This window comes from Anomalospiza imberbis, chromosome 15 (genome assembly GCF_031753505.1).
Source record: "Anomalospiza imberbis isolate Cuckoo-Finch-1a 21T00152 chromosome 15, ASM3175350v1, whole genome shotgun sequence".
In the NCBI taxonomy this organism is placed as follows: domain Eukaryota; kingdom Metazoa; phylum Chordata; class Aves; order Passeriformes; family Viduidae; genus Anomalospiza; species Anomalospiza imberbis.
Window position 1 is genome coordinate 4861957 of NC_089695.1, and position 18477 is coordinate 4880433.

Sequence of the window (18477 nt, forward strand, 5' to 3'; positions counted from 1 at the left end):
CAAGGAAGATTTCTACCTTTTGAGTCTCTCTGTGTTTGAATGATGGAAGAAAAAATGCGAATGATATGCAGTGAGTGACAGAAATAATTGAGAACCTCTCGGGCTGCCTCATGAGGTACCTGCTGCTCCTCTGCTTTGCTGAGGAGGCACAGGGGGAACAACTCTTAAACACCTAAGAATGCTTGGCACCACGTTCCCAAAGGAAATCTGCTTCCAGGTGTAAAACAGTGGGATAACTGTGTGATACAGGGCATGAACTGGAATCTGCACATTCAGGAACAGCCAACATCTCAAACATTTTTGATCATGTCATCATATATATATTTCCAACATATTTCTACGTGAGCAGTAATGAAAAGTGGTCATGACCTAAATATTCTATGCATTTTTCAAATGAAAGAAAAAAATGTGTTGCTCCTCAGAGCATACAATCTAAATTCCTGTCACCGTTGTTAGAGGGTTTTTTATGCCTTGATAGGTTATAAACTGTTACAGATTAATTTTAAGTTAGAAATCCATTGGAGAAGTCTAATATATCTAGCTCTTTCTAAATTGCTCTTTGTCAGATACGATGGCTTTCCACTGCCTCCTCCCACACACTTTCCATCTCTCCTGAAAATTGCCTCATCTTTGAATCATTACCGTTGTAATTACAACAAGTGAAATCAGTAGTAGAAGAAAAAAATAACTTTGACACAAAGAGTATTATCATGGGACAAAAGTATCTTGCTATATCCAAAGATAACACAATGCTGCATTATTAATGTTTCTATTGATTACTGAGTCCGGGTTAAGGTAAAGAACTAAATCTTTACACTTTACTTATGGTATTCCACCCAGCTGATAGAAAATATACACACGTATAAAAGCTGGGAAGGTCATCCCAAAGCACTCAAGGAGGAAAACTTTTTAGTTAACAATTTTTTATTAAAACCAGAGGTGGAATATGGTCCACATAGTGTTCACCTTTAAAGGAAGAGCATTTAAAGTATTTCCCTACTGGGTGTGAGCTTGTTTGGATGTTTCAGAGTGGCTCAATATCCACACTGACAACCCATTGTTCTGCAAATACAGAACACATAGAACAGTCTCCCTGACTGGCTATATTATCAATTCTACTTCCAACAGTGGCATTGGATTCTTAAAGGGAATGACAGCACAACTCTTAAGGTAGGCCATTAAAAATAAAGTCCTTAGAAGGAATGTTTCCTCCTAAGCTCATTTAAAAGGAGACTGGAAGAGAGCTCATAGAGTTCAATGATTTCTGGTGAGGCTGCTGCCCCAGAGCAGGATGAATTACCTCTGTTATTCCTGACAAGTGTTTGTCTAAATGGTTGCTAAAAACTCCATTGATGAGGAATTCAGTTTGCTTGGACAACCTCCTTCAGTTTTTCATTTATTGGTAGCATGTTTTTTCCTAACACAAATATCTTGTACTGTAACTTAAACTTCCTAATCATCCTAGACACAAAGTCCTTTCTTTTATTTCAGTACATTTTTAAGCATGTGAAAATATTACGCTATTTTCCACCATGTAGGTGACAGAATCCTAGCTTTTTTTCAAATCTTTTGCCTTTATTTAAGATATTCATAGAAGATAAGATAGAGAGCTAACACATATTTCCAACCCCCTTCTTTACCAAGGAACTTGCTCCAGTTTTGACAGTTTTAGTACAAGGGCCAAGGACTCAGTGGGGGAAAGTTGCTGATCCTCAGCTCTGGAGTTAGATTTTAGAAAGCACTACCAGGGCCAGAACAGTGTGAGGTTTATGGCTGGACTTGATGATCTTAAGGGTCTTTCCTAAGCTAAATGAACCCAAGTAGAGCCTGAAGAGATGGACTCATCACCTGCTTGTGTTTCGGCAGGCAGGCAGGCAGGCAGGCAGGTGGAGGTTCAGCTTCAATGTCTGTACCAGGGGTATAGCTCATTTGCATAAAAAAATTAAAAAAGAACATAAAAGATAAGAACTGTCTGGATCAAAATCTGCAGCAGAGTATCCATATTACCAAATAGCCTTGAGTACAATTTTTTAGACTTTTTGTCTGAAAAGGAGTGCTTAACCTACCTCTAATGGAGGACATGAGCAGACAAGGGCAAGGCTTGGGGATGTGACAGGCAGCCACAAAGAAAACCTCACATATCACCTTCTGGTTAGAGCTCACCTTAAAAGATCCATTTGCAGACATTTAAACTTTACTTGTAAATATTTAGGATCAAATCCTGCTTTTACTGGTCTCCCAGTGAGATTTTTACCAATAATAAAGAGACCATGCTCCAGAGATATGAATTACAGATGGAATTACTCTTTTAAAATGGTATTTCTGAGTGTTTCATAAGATCTCCATATATATCACACTGTCCTTGGAATGCTATCTTGACAGTTTATATGCAGAACATCCTCTGCAAGCATTTAAAAACAACAGTTTTAAACACCCAGATATTATTTTCAGTGAAAGTAACAGATCTGTTTTATAACAGCATGTTTTAAAAAACATTCCAATGGTTTAAGGAAAATCTAAATCCTCCATCTTAAATTTCTGTCATGAAATGGGTTCAAGATTAACAACTTGTATACCTTTCTTTCACTTTGTTATTAGTTTTCCAATATTTTTTCATCTAGATTACCCTCTATTATTTAGTTATAACTTCCTCCATAATTGCAATCAATGAATAGTAATCACTTAATAAACATATCCTGACAGGTCTATTTTTGCACTGGGAAAAGATTAATTTTCTTTATCACCACTCCAGTAAGCAATTTCTTTTCTTACCTGAAGTAGCAAAGTGAACTGAAGTTCTGCTCTGCTTTGAACAGCAGCTGAGCCAGATCAGACACTCACTCCTTTCACTTTTATATTATTTGGAAATAGATTTATCAAAATCTGAGTGACTTGGAACATGCATGCATTTTTATTTGCATTGATTCTTACACGTAATTCTATTGCACACAAGCAAAAGCTGCTTTGCACAAACACTGTGCTAACACTGAGCTCACACTGCTGTTCTGGGAGGATTTTCTGAGTGCTATTCTTAAACCAGGAAAATCAGAAAGAAAAATGCAGTTCTATTAAAACTTTTGAGCTTAGATACTCAACAATGAAATGACAAGGAGTGTGCATTCTGCCAAGCATCTATTGAAGCCTAATTTGATATTAAATAGAATAAAATATCCTGAATGAACTTGAATACCTGCAGGTTGCTATGATGATTGCTTTTCCACTGCCATATAAATACAGCACAAAGAAACTGGTAAAGAAACAGAAACAAAAGAAAATGGTTTTTATACAGAAAGCTCCTTTTCTTCCTCACAGATCAATTTGTTCTAAGTGGACTTGGCCTAAAGTCACTGGAAGCAAAGGAAGTTTTTCTGCTGACTTTATTTCAGACTAGGTGTAGCAAAAATGAAAATTCAGAGTAAATAACCTCTCCTACAGGATTTGCATTTCCTGCCTTTGGACAAACAGCCTGTGCAGTTTTTAGGTACCTTCCAGAAAAGACTAATTTGTGGCATCTTTAGGTGGACACTCCTCAGTACTTCTGACATTAAATGGTGTGCCAAACTTTCAGCTGAAAATGAAACCATAAAGGCAGTACTCTGACAGTGAGTTTCTGTAAAATTTAAGTGCACTTTAGTTCTTCACACCAACGTTTAAAATATCTTGAGCAACTCATCATTGTACCAAAGTGTCATTTCACTCTAAGCACAAATTTTCCAGTTGCAACTTCTAGAAAATTCGTACCAATACTGACAAAAATCACTTTTACCATCCTTTTCCTCTGAACTCTGTGTTTCAGCACCATGTAACATGAACCAGTGGGGTCACACTGAGTTGTCCCTCTGAACTCAATCCCATTCCTGGCATCAGCCTTGTGCTTTTGTAAATGGCCTCAGGACATGATCACGTGAAAATTCTTACTAATACAGGCCTGCCACAAGAATCTCTGTCTGCATACAACAGGCAGCTACTCACTGCACAAATTTCATCCATGATAACTAGAAGGGCATACCTGAATTTTCTGCACTAGTCTCATCTTTGCCACGAACAGGACCACATTATATTTCAAGAAGATCTGTGTAATACATACCAAACAAAAAAAGCTTATGCATATTTTAATCACTTTAGAAGGATCACCCTTCCTCTGGAAAGAATTGATTATATACATCAATAATAAGGAAGAGATCTAGTTCAAAACTCTGAAAATTAGGCTTAAAATCTCTCTTCAGAGTTCACTAGTTCAGCTTGCAGTTTTCAGCCTACTTTTGAGATCTTGGTAAAAGGCATCTTTTTGTCTGCACAGTAATGAAGACTTTACATACACTAATTACTTCTAAACATCAGCACATTACTAAGAGATTATAAAGCAAAACAAATTTTGTGCGAAGCATCAACTTCTGAAATAAGCAATTATTACAGAATTTAATGAAAAAATTATATACTAGGCATTTTGTAAAGATCTGGGAAGAACTTTGAAAACAAAATGCCTGGATTAATCTAGCAGAGGTATGTTGATATGATGGAAGTCTGAAAGCAATTATGAAAAAAACACTCTGCATCTGTGCTGGTCACAAAGTGTTCAGTCATAAAAGCTTTGATTTAAATCATATTAGCACAGTGTGGAGGAAGCATGCAGCACCACAACATCAAAGGATATGCCCTGAAAATATGTATCAATTTTTCTTTTTTTTTTTTTTTTTTTTAATCTCTCCAATAGAAGTATACTTTTAGTTTCCAACTCACGTGTAAGTCAGAAATGGTTTGTATATCCAAAGAGAAATCAGAGGGGAATGAAAAAGAAAAACAGCTTGAGGGATGCAAGAATCTCACCAAACGTTTAAGTAAAGAAATAACAATTCACTTGTAATAGGACTGTCCCATTAGGGTCCCTGACTGCCATGAAAATCTCAAGTGACCTACTCCTTTCTTAAATTCACCACCTTAAGATAATGAAAACAACATGACTCTGGATTTGGACTCATCAGATTTCTTCTAAGGCACACTTCACAGTTCTCAAAAAATTCTCTGGAGAAAAGCCTGAACCTCACAGTCTCAATAGATGGGGTACTCTTGTTCCACATAAATCTGCCCAGACTTCTCAGAAGGGATGTGATCACTGTGAATTTCCCATTTTTTATTATAGCTCAGAGAAAATAACAGTTTTCTCCTTTGAGTAAATTTTCAAAACTATCCAAATAGAGTGCTTGACTGCTTGTAGAGACAAAATAAAGAACTTCACTTAGGAACAATTAATTCCTCTTTCAAGTAAATTTTCAAGCATGGTAATTGAGAGGATGGAACATCATTGCTTTGTGTAAGGATGACCTTTTAGAACTTCCCAGGCTGACAGAGCCCAGCTGAGACTGTGATGCTGATGCTGCAGTGAGCTGCAGACTCTCAGGGAAGGGGCTCACAGCAGCCCACGGGCTGCCATTGTCTCCATGCCAACACCAGGGCCACTGTCCCAGCACAGCATGGGAGAATGCCAGGGAGCTGCTCCTGTACCAGCAGGAACACACATTCCCCAGCACTGACCCCTGCTCTGGGTGCTGCTGGTGGGGTGCGTCTCACATGTGATGTACAACAGCAGGAGAGCACGGATGGGTCAGACTGGGAAACTGAAAAACATGCCATTCGCACAAAGGAATGCTTAGTTAGGTTAGAAAATCATTCAGGTTCAGATGCTATTGAGATACCATCCATAGTACCATGTGTTGTATTTGTTGATATCACACATGGTACCATTTGTTTCATCTTTACTTACTAGTGTGGAATTTGTTGTCGTGTTGTTTTTGTATGTTTTTTTTTTTCCTCTATAACCTGGTTTGTTACTCATTTGAAATGATTCCAGGAGCCTACCTGCATTTCCCCCCAACACATTTGGAGCCAGGGTTAATATCTGAGAGCACTTGGGTCCCTAAGGGAACAGCCCATTACAGTCCACGACAGTAACTATGTCTCTACGATTTATGAAAAGAAAGCAATATGTGCCTGTTTCGGTGCCTGTCGTTTGCCTACCAATGGTGCAGTGCTCCCCATTCCAGCCCTCTCTGCATTCACACTTCCCATCTTTACAAGTCCCGTGCTCCGTGCAGCGGGGGTGGCACACACGCTGGTCACAGCCCGCTCCTGTCCAGCCCTCCTCGCAGCGACAGGCCCCGCCGATGCACACGCCGTGGGTGCCACAGTCCACGGAGCACACTTCTAGGAGAGAGAACAGCAGTCACAGCCGGCCTCAGGGGCAAGGGAGCACCACAGCAACGCCTCTGCTCAAAACTAGACTCCCAAAAGCTGGCCTGCTCACCTTCTGATGAAAGCCGGCATTTCATTTTTGTTTAAAAGCAAACTAAATTAAAAGTTGCTTTGATCTCTTAAGATTTTTCAAATGCCTTTACATTTTAATATTTTTTAATATAAATGCCTTTTTATAATATAAATGCCTTTATATTTTTCAAATCCTGCACTGCATTAGTACAAAACTCTAAACTCCATGTGAAGTGTTAGCTCCTGTATACACATTTTGGTCAGATGAAACAGTTCCTCTAGGCCTGAAATTCAAGGACACTCTACAGCCTTAGGCCATGAAAAGTACAAACGAAAGTGAATTTCGGGGGAGCAAACTGGGGGTAAATGACTTCACTACCTGAAGCTGTAATTGGAGAATGAACCCCTGATATGTAAATGGACCAAACTTAAAATGTCTGAAAAACTCGTGACCATTGTCCATCCTGGGTGTAGCCCCTCTTGGAGGCTTTTGACTGCCCAAGGTGCATCTGTAGAAGTCCTTTAATAAATACCCACTTTATTCTCTTAACCTTGTCTAGCCTCTGCTCTAGGTAGCCACTCCAAGGCATCAGTTTAAAACAAACCTGGTAATGTGCACTGGACAGACCGGCAGAGCTGTGTCCTCCACGCAGACACAAACACGTGTCAGAGGTGCTGTCCCCAACAGCAAAGGAGGCGAGCAGGTGGCTCTGCTCTACTCAAACCTGGATCTCAGGTGATTTTGACAGATATCGATTTCCTAAGAATTGAGACTGAAACTTACCTAAAACTCATTTGGCAGAGAATAGCAGCAACTCAGGGTCATTTAGAATGATGGGTAAAAGTCACTTTCCAAGGAAAGATTTTTGTATTCCTGTTACTAACATGGTCAGGTATCTGGTGTCTCACTCCACAAGTTCTACTGCTCTCTCTGCCAGCTGAAATTTCAGATAAGCAGAAGGGTATTTTGCCCCATGCATCACCAGAGAAAGTGGCAGCAAACTCTCATTCTTGAATTTTTCTGACTGCTTATTCATAAAGCAGAAAACACATCTTGATATTCATGTCACTGGTGGGGTATTCCAGCTGATTAACCTTAGGAAATAACTGAATAACTGTGAAAAATGTAAATACTGTTTTGAGAGATTTGGTTTTAACCTACAGCACCATCTCAAGGTTCAAGTGACAATGTAAAAGCAAGATTCCCTGTGTTTTTTTTCCCATAAACGATGGGACATTTGCATTTACAGTTGGGAAACAGAAGTACACTTATGTAACTTTTTCAGTCTAAAAGAGAAACAGTGTTAGAACAAAACACAAACTCCTAACCAAATTAAGAATGTCATGAAAATATATATAGAAGTATATCCACAGTTCTTCCCAACAAAATTAAACAAGCCCAACCGTGTAACAAAGACAACTTTCCCCAATTATTACTGCATTTCAAACTTGACATAGTTTGAAACAAAACAGCAACATGATTGCAAAATGAGCAAAGAACGGCTTTTCTTACCAACGGAGCAGTCGGGGCCCATCCAGTTGGGGTCACAGGTGCACAGCCCCGTGTCAGCCAGGTAGGAGCCGTGGCCGCTGCACTGCTCGGGGCACTGGGCTCTGGGCAGCTCGCAGCTCACTCCTCCCCAGCCCGGGCTGCACAGGCACTCCCCGTTCACACACACCCCGTGGTTGGAGCACGTCGGGTCCAAGCAGTCCACTGCAGGAGGAAACAAAAACCGTGTGCACAAGGGTCACTTCGCACCAGGGGGTGTTTGGAGAACGTGCTCTGGAAAGTCTGGACCACGGGGATAAATAGAGCGAATTGAGGGAGTTGTCCAAGTCTTATTAATACCTGGTCTGAGAATGAGAAAGTGAAGTAATTTGTATTTCACATTAAATAAATCAGACAGGGTTTGACTGTGCAATGACAGTTTATGGCAGGAATGCTGTGGTGGAGAAACATGAAGACTTAAAAATAGCACTTCAATATATATATCTATAGTCAGAGTTCCACACATAAACCTGGAGACATTTCTTCTGAAATACATTGAAGCTCCAATGACTCATGTACTGTATTTCAAGTATGAAATAAGTTAATAATTTGTGGTTTTAAAGGATTTTTTATTTGGAGTATCTTTATAAAAACTGCTATTATCACTATTAAAATGTTAGAGCATTGTTTGAACATTAGGACAGCCACTTCAAGTACACAGAAGTCATCATGTCAGTGGCTTTCAGCTTCATTTAGACTCTTAATCATTAAGGCACTTGTGAATGTTTGATCCATGGTCCATTAGTAGCTGAGCTGTGAAACTGAGAGCCCTGGTTACTTCAACACATATTCTAAACCAGCAGATTGTTTCTCTTAAAGAAGTAAAACCAGACACAGATATGGATTTCAACCCAGAAACAACAAAGTGAAAATAGTTATGGTGAAAAAATGATGCAATGGAGTTTCAGTTGCTGTTTCAGTCCAATAAAGGAAGGTTACAAGCTGTCTTTCAAATGAACTTTATCAGTAACATTATGAGTTTCCAAATTTTTATCTTATATGATGAATCTGTATAACAATACTGTGCTTTACTGCCAATACCCACACGGAGGCTTTACCAAGTGCCTTTTGCTGTGGAATTGAAGGTCAAGGTCAAATTCATGTCTTAAATAACTTGAATTCATCTCATGACTAGTATATATTAGCTCACAACAGCAGGACCAAGAATGATTTGCATTCTCTCTCATTGCTGCAGGAAGATCTGAGTTTATAATGAAAGTGATTTATCTCTCATCTTTTCCAAACTGATCCTTCTAAATTAAGGCAGAGATATTTTTACTCCACCTGATGTCAACAATACTTGATCTTTCAAATCTAACTTTTCTATAAACATAGAGCCTTTTCAAACTATTTTACTTAGTTGTAGAACATTTAAAGCAAGTACATAGATTAGATACAGGCAGAGGATTGAGACAGGTGCATTTAGAGATGCAATAAAATGAGTTATCAGAATACAGTAGTATAGAATTCAGAATACAGTAGTGCAGGAATAAATTACTGCAAAAATTTCTTACAAGATTTTCATTTTAATGATGACATTGGCTAACTTTTTGGGTTTGCTTTTTCTTTTTGTTTAAGATTTAAAGCTGAGCTAATTGGATGTGAAAATATTATAATGCAATTTCATACTTATAGGTAAACTAAAATTGGTTTGTGGTTTGTCTCAAAGTTGATAAATTCATAAACTGTTTTAAATTACACAGAGTGCTTGTCCTGTATTGTCACTCCTTCTTTGTGCTTAGCCAAATTATAACCTGTCTGAAGTTTACAATGCATCTTTTGTACAACTGCTGTTGAACTCCATGGACACAGAGCTGTGATAAAACAGTCTGATTGAATAAAGAAGCAAAGTACACTAAAACTTAGGTCAATCTACTTTAAAGATGAAGGTTACTACCCCCCTACATTTGGTCTGTTCTGGGCTTTTTTAGAAGATATATTTTAACAGAAAATGTAGAAGGGTAATACGTGTATAACATTGTTATAGGACAGCTAACTTTAGGAGATAATGATAAGTCATGATGTACTCTCCTTGTCAGGAATGTATCATCTTCCTTCTCAAATGAAAGCACTAATGAAAGGAATGTGGAGCATATGAAAAACACCACCTTCTGCTATATAAATTAACTGTCTTCCCTCTATCCTGAATTACAGTGCTCATGCAGCTTTGATTTATTTCTACAGAATGAGCCAATCAATGCCCTAAGCCCCCAATTTCCCTTGTTTTACAGGATAACACACTAAACACCTTTCTCCTTTGTCCTAGACAAATGTGCTTTACAGCTGTTTTGTTCTACTATCTGGGTAAGTAGCAGCTTTCAAAGTTTAAACTGAGGAGAGTTTTTACTCTGAGCTTCAATCTCGTTCTATTTTAATACATGCTCAGAGTTATCATCTCGGGCCAGATCCTCGCTGTTGAAATTAGCATAATGTGATTACCTGCAACAGAACTGCACTGACTCGTGTTGCAGAGGTTCTGGCCCTGAGGTGTAGCAGGGTTTACAATGGTATTTAATCAGGATTTATACACGGACCATCTTTGGTGTTTAAACAAAGGAGAATGCACCTTAGCAAGTATGTTAGGCTTGAAACTCACAGCCCCCTGGCAGCTCAGATCATTAGAGCTCATTTAGTATTGGGCCCTCTGTAGATTTGACAAAAAAAGGTACTGAAAGCAATTTATATTCTTAAGGACAAAAAGGAGGTCAAGGAGTTTTCTGAACAATATGTACCATGAAGTCCCCAAAGAGCCATGAATTACACTTACAAAGTTAAATGTCATTGAAAAATGACTCAACCAGGAAAGTGACAAGAAAACCACCCTTAACTTAACCTAATTTGGCAATTTCACTTGTGTCCCCCCCAAAGCAGGCTGAATGAAGCCTGACAAATACCCCACTTCATCTTCTGTGCAAATTTGTTAATAGAAAAACAGTGTTTATGCTGCAAAAATTGTGCATCAAAAATATTGATTTTGGTGTCACTTTCATTTCAGGTAAATTGTTTGAACAATATAACCATGATGAATATCAGAAATAAAAAGCTATTGGAAAGAAAAAAAAATTGCTGACCCACTTATTCTAATTCAATATCCTAGTTGGAAAATGGCAAATGAATCAACCTTTGCCATTCCTTTTGGAAGTTCAAATCAATAGAGGAGATTTCATATATGACATAGAAATACAGAAATATTATTTCTATCATTCTACCATTAAAAGTGTCAAATTTCTATTCATGCAAAAACTTTAACTAAGACTAGATGATTAATTAGACAGAGACTACTTCATAGTGTAGCCTTTCTCCCATAGCACTCAAACTAATGGGAGAAATATACAAAAGAAATGGAATTTTAGGGTAGAAACATGGTGGTTGATTTTTATTTATTTGCAAATTAATTCATTGACTTATTTATTGCCCAATCATACATGCAAAAGGTTGCTTTAACCTTTCTTGTCATGTTATTGGCTCCTTCCAAGTTTGCAATCAATACCTCCTGCCTTTGTAATCCATTTATCTTTTTAGGAAGAAACGTATCCTTCCAAACACAGTGTTGATTAAATAATGTATATCCTTTCATCTCACATAGCCATTCACCTCCCAAAAATCTCTGTTGACTGACTGTTCTGTTGTGTTCCCAATTTTGGCTGGAGTTAACTCAATACCTTTGCAAAAAGGCCTGCACTGGCTTTTTCTAGAACTTCTCTGGAGCTGCTGATGTCTCTGCTTCACCATTCCAAACCTTCACCTGAGGAATGATTAAAGATTAAGATTTAAGATTAAGCACTACAGGAGCCCACTTCTCTTACAGGAGTTTGGGGATCCAAGGTAGATAGATCCAAGGGGATCCATGGCCCAGACAGACCACAGCCATTCTAGAGAACTGAAAGCAGAGAGAGAACTCCATGCAAGTACCTGGAAATTACAATCAAAGTGAGGGAGGAATGGTTTGCAAGGTAAAATTTCCTGAATTAAATGAAATAAAGATCATTTTAGGTTGTCTACCATAATCTCTCTAATAACACAAGCATTTATACAACAACAGAAAATATGATGAAATGTATCAAACTTAACAAGACCAAGCAAATAATTGCAGTTAGTACCAGAAAGAGAGGTTCTGCAGTCCTGGGGAATAGATTGGGTGCTGTAGAGCATGTTAAAGACAGTTATTCCATCTCTGATTTTCATGAGAATGATAGTTAAAGCAAGGCATTTCAGATAATTTTTGAATATCTCCTAATATCACACACTCAGGGTGAACTGAGAACTGTAAATTCTAAGAGGGGAAAGAAGAGATATTATAGCATTTTCTGGATATAGTTTAAAATGTAATCCATTAAAAACAATGCAAAAACTCTTGGCTTCAACTGAATTCTAGAGAAAAGCTCTAACAACCAGTGTGGAAGGAGGATTTACTGGAAGAAGGTGACAGGAATGAACTGAACAAACAATTGCAGTCCCACCAGCAAGGATCCTTGGTTTCTTTGTTTTCTTCCTTTTACCACAAGTTCACTCAGACTAATTCCACATCTTGTCCTAAAGGTGATGACTGCAGTCCTGAGAATAAAAGCCTTAGTGGTTTGTTTATCCACAGTTTTCTTCCCTTTCTTTTCTGATGGGAGAGAGAGCTGTTTACTCTAGGATAAGATGAAAATTGATACACACAGTATCAATACAGATCTGCAACCCATTCACAATAATCCAGAGAGACTTCTCACTACTAATAGCATGACAGCCCAGCCCTATCACTTCAGTACTCAAGCTGCTTCTCTCTTTGGAGGATTAATAAACCCTGGAGCACAGTAATATATTTTAAAAAGAAAAGCAGTCCAATTTACATTGTGCATTCTAACAGGAAACTCTGTGAATACAACCATTACTGAGCTCAATCCATGACCACATTTTGCATGGGTTATTTAAAAAAAAAATTCATTCTACATACTCAAGGAATTGGACACTTTCAATCTGAATAGCTTTTCTGCATTTAAAGGACAGTTATTGTTCATGTGTGCCATCTACCTTTCCTTAATCCCATATGATTGCAGCCACAGGAGTAATTTGCCCCACATTAAGTCTGTAAGTTACATGGATATCCAAGTCTTTCAAATATTTTTCATCAGTTTCTTCATTAATAGTGATTGATATGTGCTTTGTGTGAATTTTGTCGATGACTGCTTCTTTTTCCTCTGCATTTCACATCTTAATTGTTCGGTAAACATTATAAGAAAAGATTTTTTTTTGCTCTTCAGCAAAGGAATTATTCAGGTTTACTTGTGGCAGACCCTCTTAATACTGCAAAGCAATGTATACAGAAGGCCTGAAGTTTTGTCTGAACTCTGATAGATCAGTAAAATTGTGGTGGACTAAGTTTTTACCCTCTTTTACCTGCTACAGCAGTTTTATGCTTAGACTTTTATTCCATTCTTTCCTTTTTTTTCCTTAAAAACAAGCCATTAAATAACTCCCAAACCCAGAAAACAAACTAACAACAGAAAAAAACCAAATATCCTACCTTCCTCACAGTTTTCTCCTTTATAGCCCACAGAGCAGACACAGTTCCCTTCGATGCAGGAGCCATGACCTCCACACGAGGGGTCAATACACTGGCTGATGGGCACATCACATTCTGGACCTTTCCAGCCACTGTAGCACAGGCAGGTGCCTTTGGAGTACTGACCATTGCCACTGCACAGAACGGGGCAGGCAGCTGGAAAACAGAGTGAAAGAAAAACAACACACAGGGTCATGCATGTAGTCATGTAAAAGTGCACTAAAATCCACTAGCAAACACTTACACTCAAATATGTTCAGTTGCGGGGAAAAAAACACCTGATATAATTAGTAGTGGTTCATGTCTTCATTTCCCAGACAATTTGATGCCATTTAATAAAGCACATATGTGTTGGGCATTCTGAGAATACAACTCCTATTCTTTGGATAATACTGATAATGTTTGGGATAACAAATGAGGTAATGTGAACATATTTGAGTTTGACATTACTCTGCTTTCTTTCTCTAGGCAACATCCAATTTTCACAGATAGAACACAAAACATTCAGTCCCCACAACAGCTTGTTTTATGGCATCCTTCTTCTACCATAACACTTCCTTAATGCAATGTCCCCAGACCTTTTTAGACCCTTTGGTTTTCAGTGTAAGAATCTTGAACACAAGAATGACACAAGGTTTCAGCTACTACAAATGCACCTTGCCACCACTATCCCTGCTGAGCCTTGTTTCCCTGGATCCCAGTGACAGCTTTTACCCTGTGTGTACTGGCAAGAAAGAACCATTAACCCTTACCCCTCACTACAGTGTTATTAAGGAGGTAAGACATTCTGAGCAAATATTAATTTATGCAAATGAAGTGAAGCTATGAATAATAGAAGTTGTCATTAGGCCTTGGGTGCCAGGAATCAGATGTTGTACATATGCAGAGCAATGGAAAGAAACAAGTGGTTGATTAAAACCCAGGTGCATATAAATGTTTCACTAAGTCATATTCACTCCTATGTGCTCATGTCTCCCTTGGGAACATGGCAATCTGAACTTCTGTGCCTGTCAAAGACTGGGTGTGTGGTCACTAGCCAGAAAAATGGAAAAAATAACAGAGAAATAACAGAAAATGGGAGTAATGAAGTGAGTCTTTAAGAAAAGTTGGAGCACTTTTGTGCTCTCCTCTCTGATGCAGTTTGATAAAGACAGAAAAGTATTTCCCTGTCTTTTCCCTCTTCAAAGTAATTAGAAATGAACAGCCAGTGTTACAGTGCCAAAAATCAAAAGCTACTATTAATCATTAAAAGGTCCTAATGTCTTCTTGGCTTCTATTATCCCTTTAACCCCAATGATCAAGAAGAACCCAAGTAATTGATTTCCTGCAAAGAAATGTGCAATGCTCCAGTTATTCAACTTCTCCATTGTTCAGCCCAGCAATCCTTATTAATCTTAGCTGTCCCATTGATCTGCTGCAAAAACACATTTCAGGACAGATTTTTTTGTGAATTTTCTTATTTGATAGGTGAAAAAATTGATCAGAAAAAATAAAATTCAGATTTATAACCTGAAATGTTAGCTAAAATTTAGAGTGCTGAGAATTATTTCAATTAAAACTACAGATTAATGGGCTGCATGTCATATAATATGTATAACATTTTTTGGCCTATTTTTCCTTTTACAAGAGAACAATATCAAAGTCAGTATGCTGAAGTTTGGGGTTTGCTACTGCTCCTATGTCTTAGATCCATATTATCCATCTTTGGTAGCAAGAGGACTTCATTCTACTGCATTACTGGTGTTCTCTCTTACTATAAGTTTTGTCCAGTTGCTTTCTTATGCACTGCAAAAATGAACAGAAATTCGAGTAAAATATAATTTCCATCAGCAACTGTAGGTGTAGCCTAAGGGATTACAAGTGACCTCACCCCTGGTAAATCACTGCTGTACTAATTACCAGAGAAGAAGGACAGCCTTTTCTTTAATGGGTCTCAGCTGGGACTAATAAAAAAAGGGGTGGGCTGGCTGGTCAGAGAGAGCCTGGGGGTAGAGGACCTTGTGGAGGTAGAAGAGCCCTGAGGAAGAAGGAAAAGAGTTGCTGCTGCAGCTGCAGAAGGTCTTCTGTGAGGTTGGGCTGGGTCTGATGGAGTTAGAGCCTGCTGCTGGAGCCTGCAGCCACAGTCAAGCCTCTGTGGTCAGAGGCAGCAAGGAAACACTTGCAGTCATGTTCCAGCAGGAATAGCCAGCAGTCAGTCTGTCTGGGAAGCCAACAGTAGGAACTTGCTGTAGTCAGAGTCAGGATGGCTGAACCATAAAGAAGAAAAAACCAGGACCCTTTCCATGTTGTTTGATGAGAGTCTGTGTCTTAACTCATTTCTACCCCTAATGAGAGGTCTGCTACAACAAGCAACATTTTCATTTCAGATGTGATATGTGTTCACGAGTGTTTTACTGAGTTCAGTGAAAAAGTTGATGCTAAATTTCTGCTGGTTTCTGAGCTAAGTTTATTGAGCCAGCTGTATTGAAATACCACACAGAAAAATTGTCTCCACCCTGCACTCCAGGACAGTCTATCTTGCATCTTTTTGCACCCCAGCATCAAACACCTTTCCATGATGTACCACACACTGAACTAACAGCAACTTGAATGCTGTATGACTATTCCTTCTGGCTGCATGATCCCCTGAGGAGCCTGGCTCAGCTCCCAGCACAGCCTTTCCCTGTGCAGGTGTGCAGCTCCTGCAAGTCACCAGGTGAGCCTGAAAGAAACGGATCAACCCAGCACCACTTCCACTTTTTGGCTACGAAGATCTGGGGACACAATTCCTTTGTCCATAACTCTCAATCTCACTGCAATTTAAAGGCTTGTTTTAGCTTGACACTGATACATTTTCTCAAATCAGTATAAGAGAGGTAATAATTTCTGTCCTGCTCTCTTTGTGCAGTGTAGAGGATTTTGGGCAAGTGATCAGAAGGCAGCCTGTCCTGAAGACCTAGTGTGACCACGAGTGTTGAGTTTCTTGGTATCATCTTGCACACCCTGAAGCACTGTATAGACCCTGGTCTTTTAACTGGAACTCACTTTAACACAAAATTCTCTCTAGGACAAGGCACCCCTCAGCTCCTTTATATGGTGGTTAAGCCTGCAGTCCCTCTGGTGAAGTCCACCAGAGAAGGAAGTAAATATTGCTGGATGAAAATTCTCTCCATGTTTCCATGCCACTGCAGAGACTCAGAGCTGTCCTTACTGATGGTTTCTCAGTGTGGATTCCCCAACTGCACTAGGACACACTTGCTTCTGCCCACCCAACTCCTCACCACACTGTGATGGAAAAGAACAAGTCCTAGGAAGGCTAAATGAGTCCTTGGGCATTAGGCACTTTCTTTGGACAATCTAATAGGCATTAGGCAGTTTCTTTGGAGAAACCACATTTGTTCAAGTAGTTATAAGGACAAAAACTTAAAGCTGACTCACAAGCTGGATACAAGTGAGGAACAGCTCTTGTTTTGTTGTTTTATAGATCAATATGTGAATCAACTCCTGAAAGGATTTCTATTCTGCAAACCTCTCCTCTAGCATGAAAACTCAAATAAATAGAATAACTCTATTTAAACAGCACACTACCTTGAAAGAGGGGCTGAGCAGAAATAACCCATTTTAAAAATAAATAAAAGAGAAAACCAAAACAACAAAAAGATCCAAGCCACTCAACTATGACCAGTCCAGACCTAGCTAGAGAGGTCTGAACCCGTAATTCTGTGCCATACACCTGCTGTAAGATCACTTCTCTGCTTGCTTTGTCCCTAAGTCTCATTAAGCAATGGGTAACTGCAGTCCAGCTAAAGGTGATGTGTATCTGCTCTTTGGAACATGTCTGTGGGGAAACCATTCTTAGCTCCTGCTTTTGACCTGGATTTGCATGGTTCAGCTTCTGGGATACCAGAGCCTGGTACTGCAGAAGAAAGGTTACTGAATGGTGCTTGGGCTGAAGAGTTCCCACAGCAGTTTTTTTAGTGCTCCCTGACTCTGCTATGGTGCTTCAGGAATTTAAGAAAAGCTGAAAGCCATGTCACAGCTTTTCATTCTTCTCTTCATGTTTCTATCAGGTCAAAGGTGTTGCTGTGGTTCACGGATCTATTCAGTCCTTGCGCAGCTTGTCTGCAAGTTGAACAGCAACCTGCCTTCAGGGGTTTGCCAGGGCAGTCACAATGCCAGTGACACCAGAACTGACTTTGGACAAACAAGGGAATCTGCCACTTAACCTTAGGGATGAAGTGGATACAGTTAAGATTAAGACACTTGCAACTTAAAGCTACAGTTTAATCTACAACCCCCTGCTGGAGTTCTTCTGCCAACTATAGGAATATCACTTTGAGAATAAGAAAAATGACAGATTCTGGGACAGATTTTAGCATTTCCAAGACTGCCATGTCACTAAGATTGCAGGAGAAACATGTAAGCAAGAATGCAAGAAGGTCTCGGTTATTACAAGAAGCTGGCTTGTCACTGCAGTAATGAATAGCTCTTCATGACTGTTTTTGCTATGGATTTATAGTCTGTCCTGTGTGAGGAAGACAGAGAATCAAGCTGCTTTTTTATAAAGAACAGGAGCAGGTAGCCTAAAAAGAGTTCTGCTATGCCTATTTCCTAGATCATATTGCTGCAGGACGAGACCCAAACCAGTCCACCCCCATTTTACATCCTGGCAGCTTCAGCTGATGTGCAAACTCCTCAATAATATTCTGGATTTCTTGTTATCTAGGACTGTTTGTGTTTCCCCGTGGGAAGTGTGCGGCTCCTGGTCCAGGACAGAACTGATTGTTTAAAGTCTGTTGAAGCAATGTGAAGGAAGGTGGTTTATGTAATGGAACAACCAAGTTCCATCTCATTTCTGTGGAGAGATCAATTGCATATCTTACACCAGCACTGGCAAAAGGTGGACAGAGATCGTCAGGAGTAGTTATGGCAACACTCAAGCAACTTAGGCCCAAGGGTATATGTCCTGAGTGAGTCTGGATAAGCACAGCTACTAACCCTAAACTTTCTTTGGTTATGGGATTACGCCCTTTACTTCTATTTGAAAAAAATCAGATGAAATTTTAACAAGGGGCTCAGCTGATGAACAGACACTACAGACCTCTGAGTCCTGTGGGCTGCACGTATTTGAGAACATCGA

At 39.2% G+C, this 18477-nt stretch overlaps 1 protein-coding gene across 20 annotated transcripts in view; it reads right to left on the reverse strand.

The window, feature by feature from the left end:
- The window catches only part of TENM2 (teneurin transmembrane protein 2), a 1085256-nt gene that overhangs the window by 70165 nt on the left and 996614 nt on the right, over nucleotides 1–18477 (reverse strand). For 14 of the 20 annotated variants that reach the window (XM_068205619.1, XM_068205638.1, XM_068205633.1 and 11 more), the window contains 3 exons: nucleotides 13320–13514; nucleotides 7775–7975; nucleotides 5989–6201 (listed from right to left, as the gene is read on the reverse strand). In XM_068205619.1, the coding sequence (XP_068061720.1) occupies nucleotides 5989–6201; nucleotides 7775–7975; nucleotides 13320–13514 (609 nt within the window). The remainder of the gene's footprint in view (nucleotides 1–5988; nucleotides 6202–7774; nucleotides 7976–13319; nucleotides 13515–18477) is intronic. The other 6 variants (XM_068205635.1, XM_068205630.1, XM_068205629.1 and 3 more) reach the window with 3 other exon arrangements.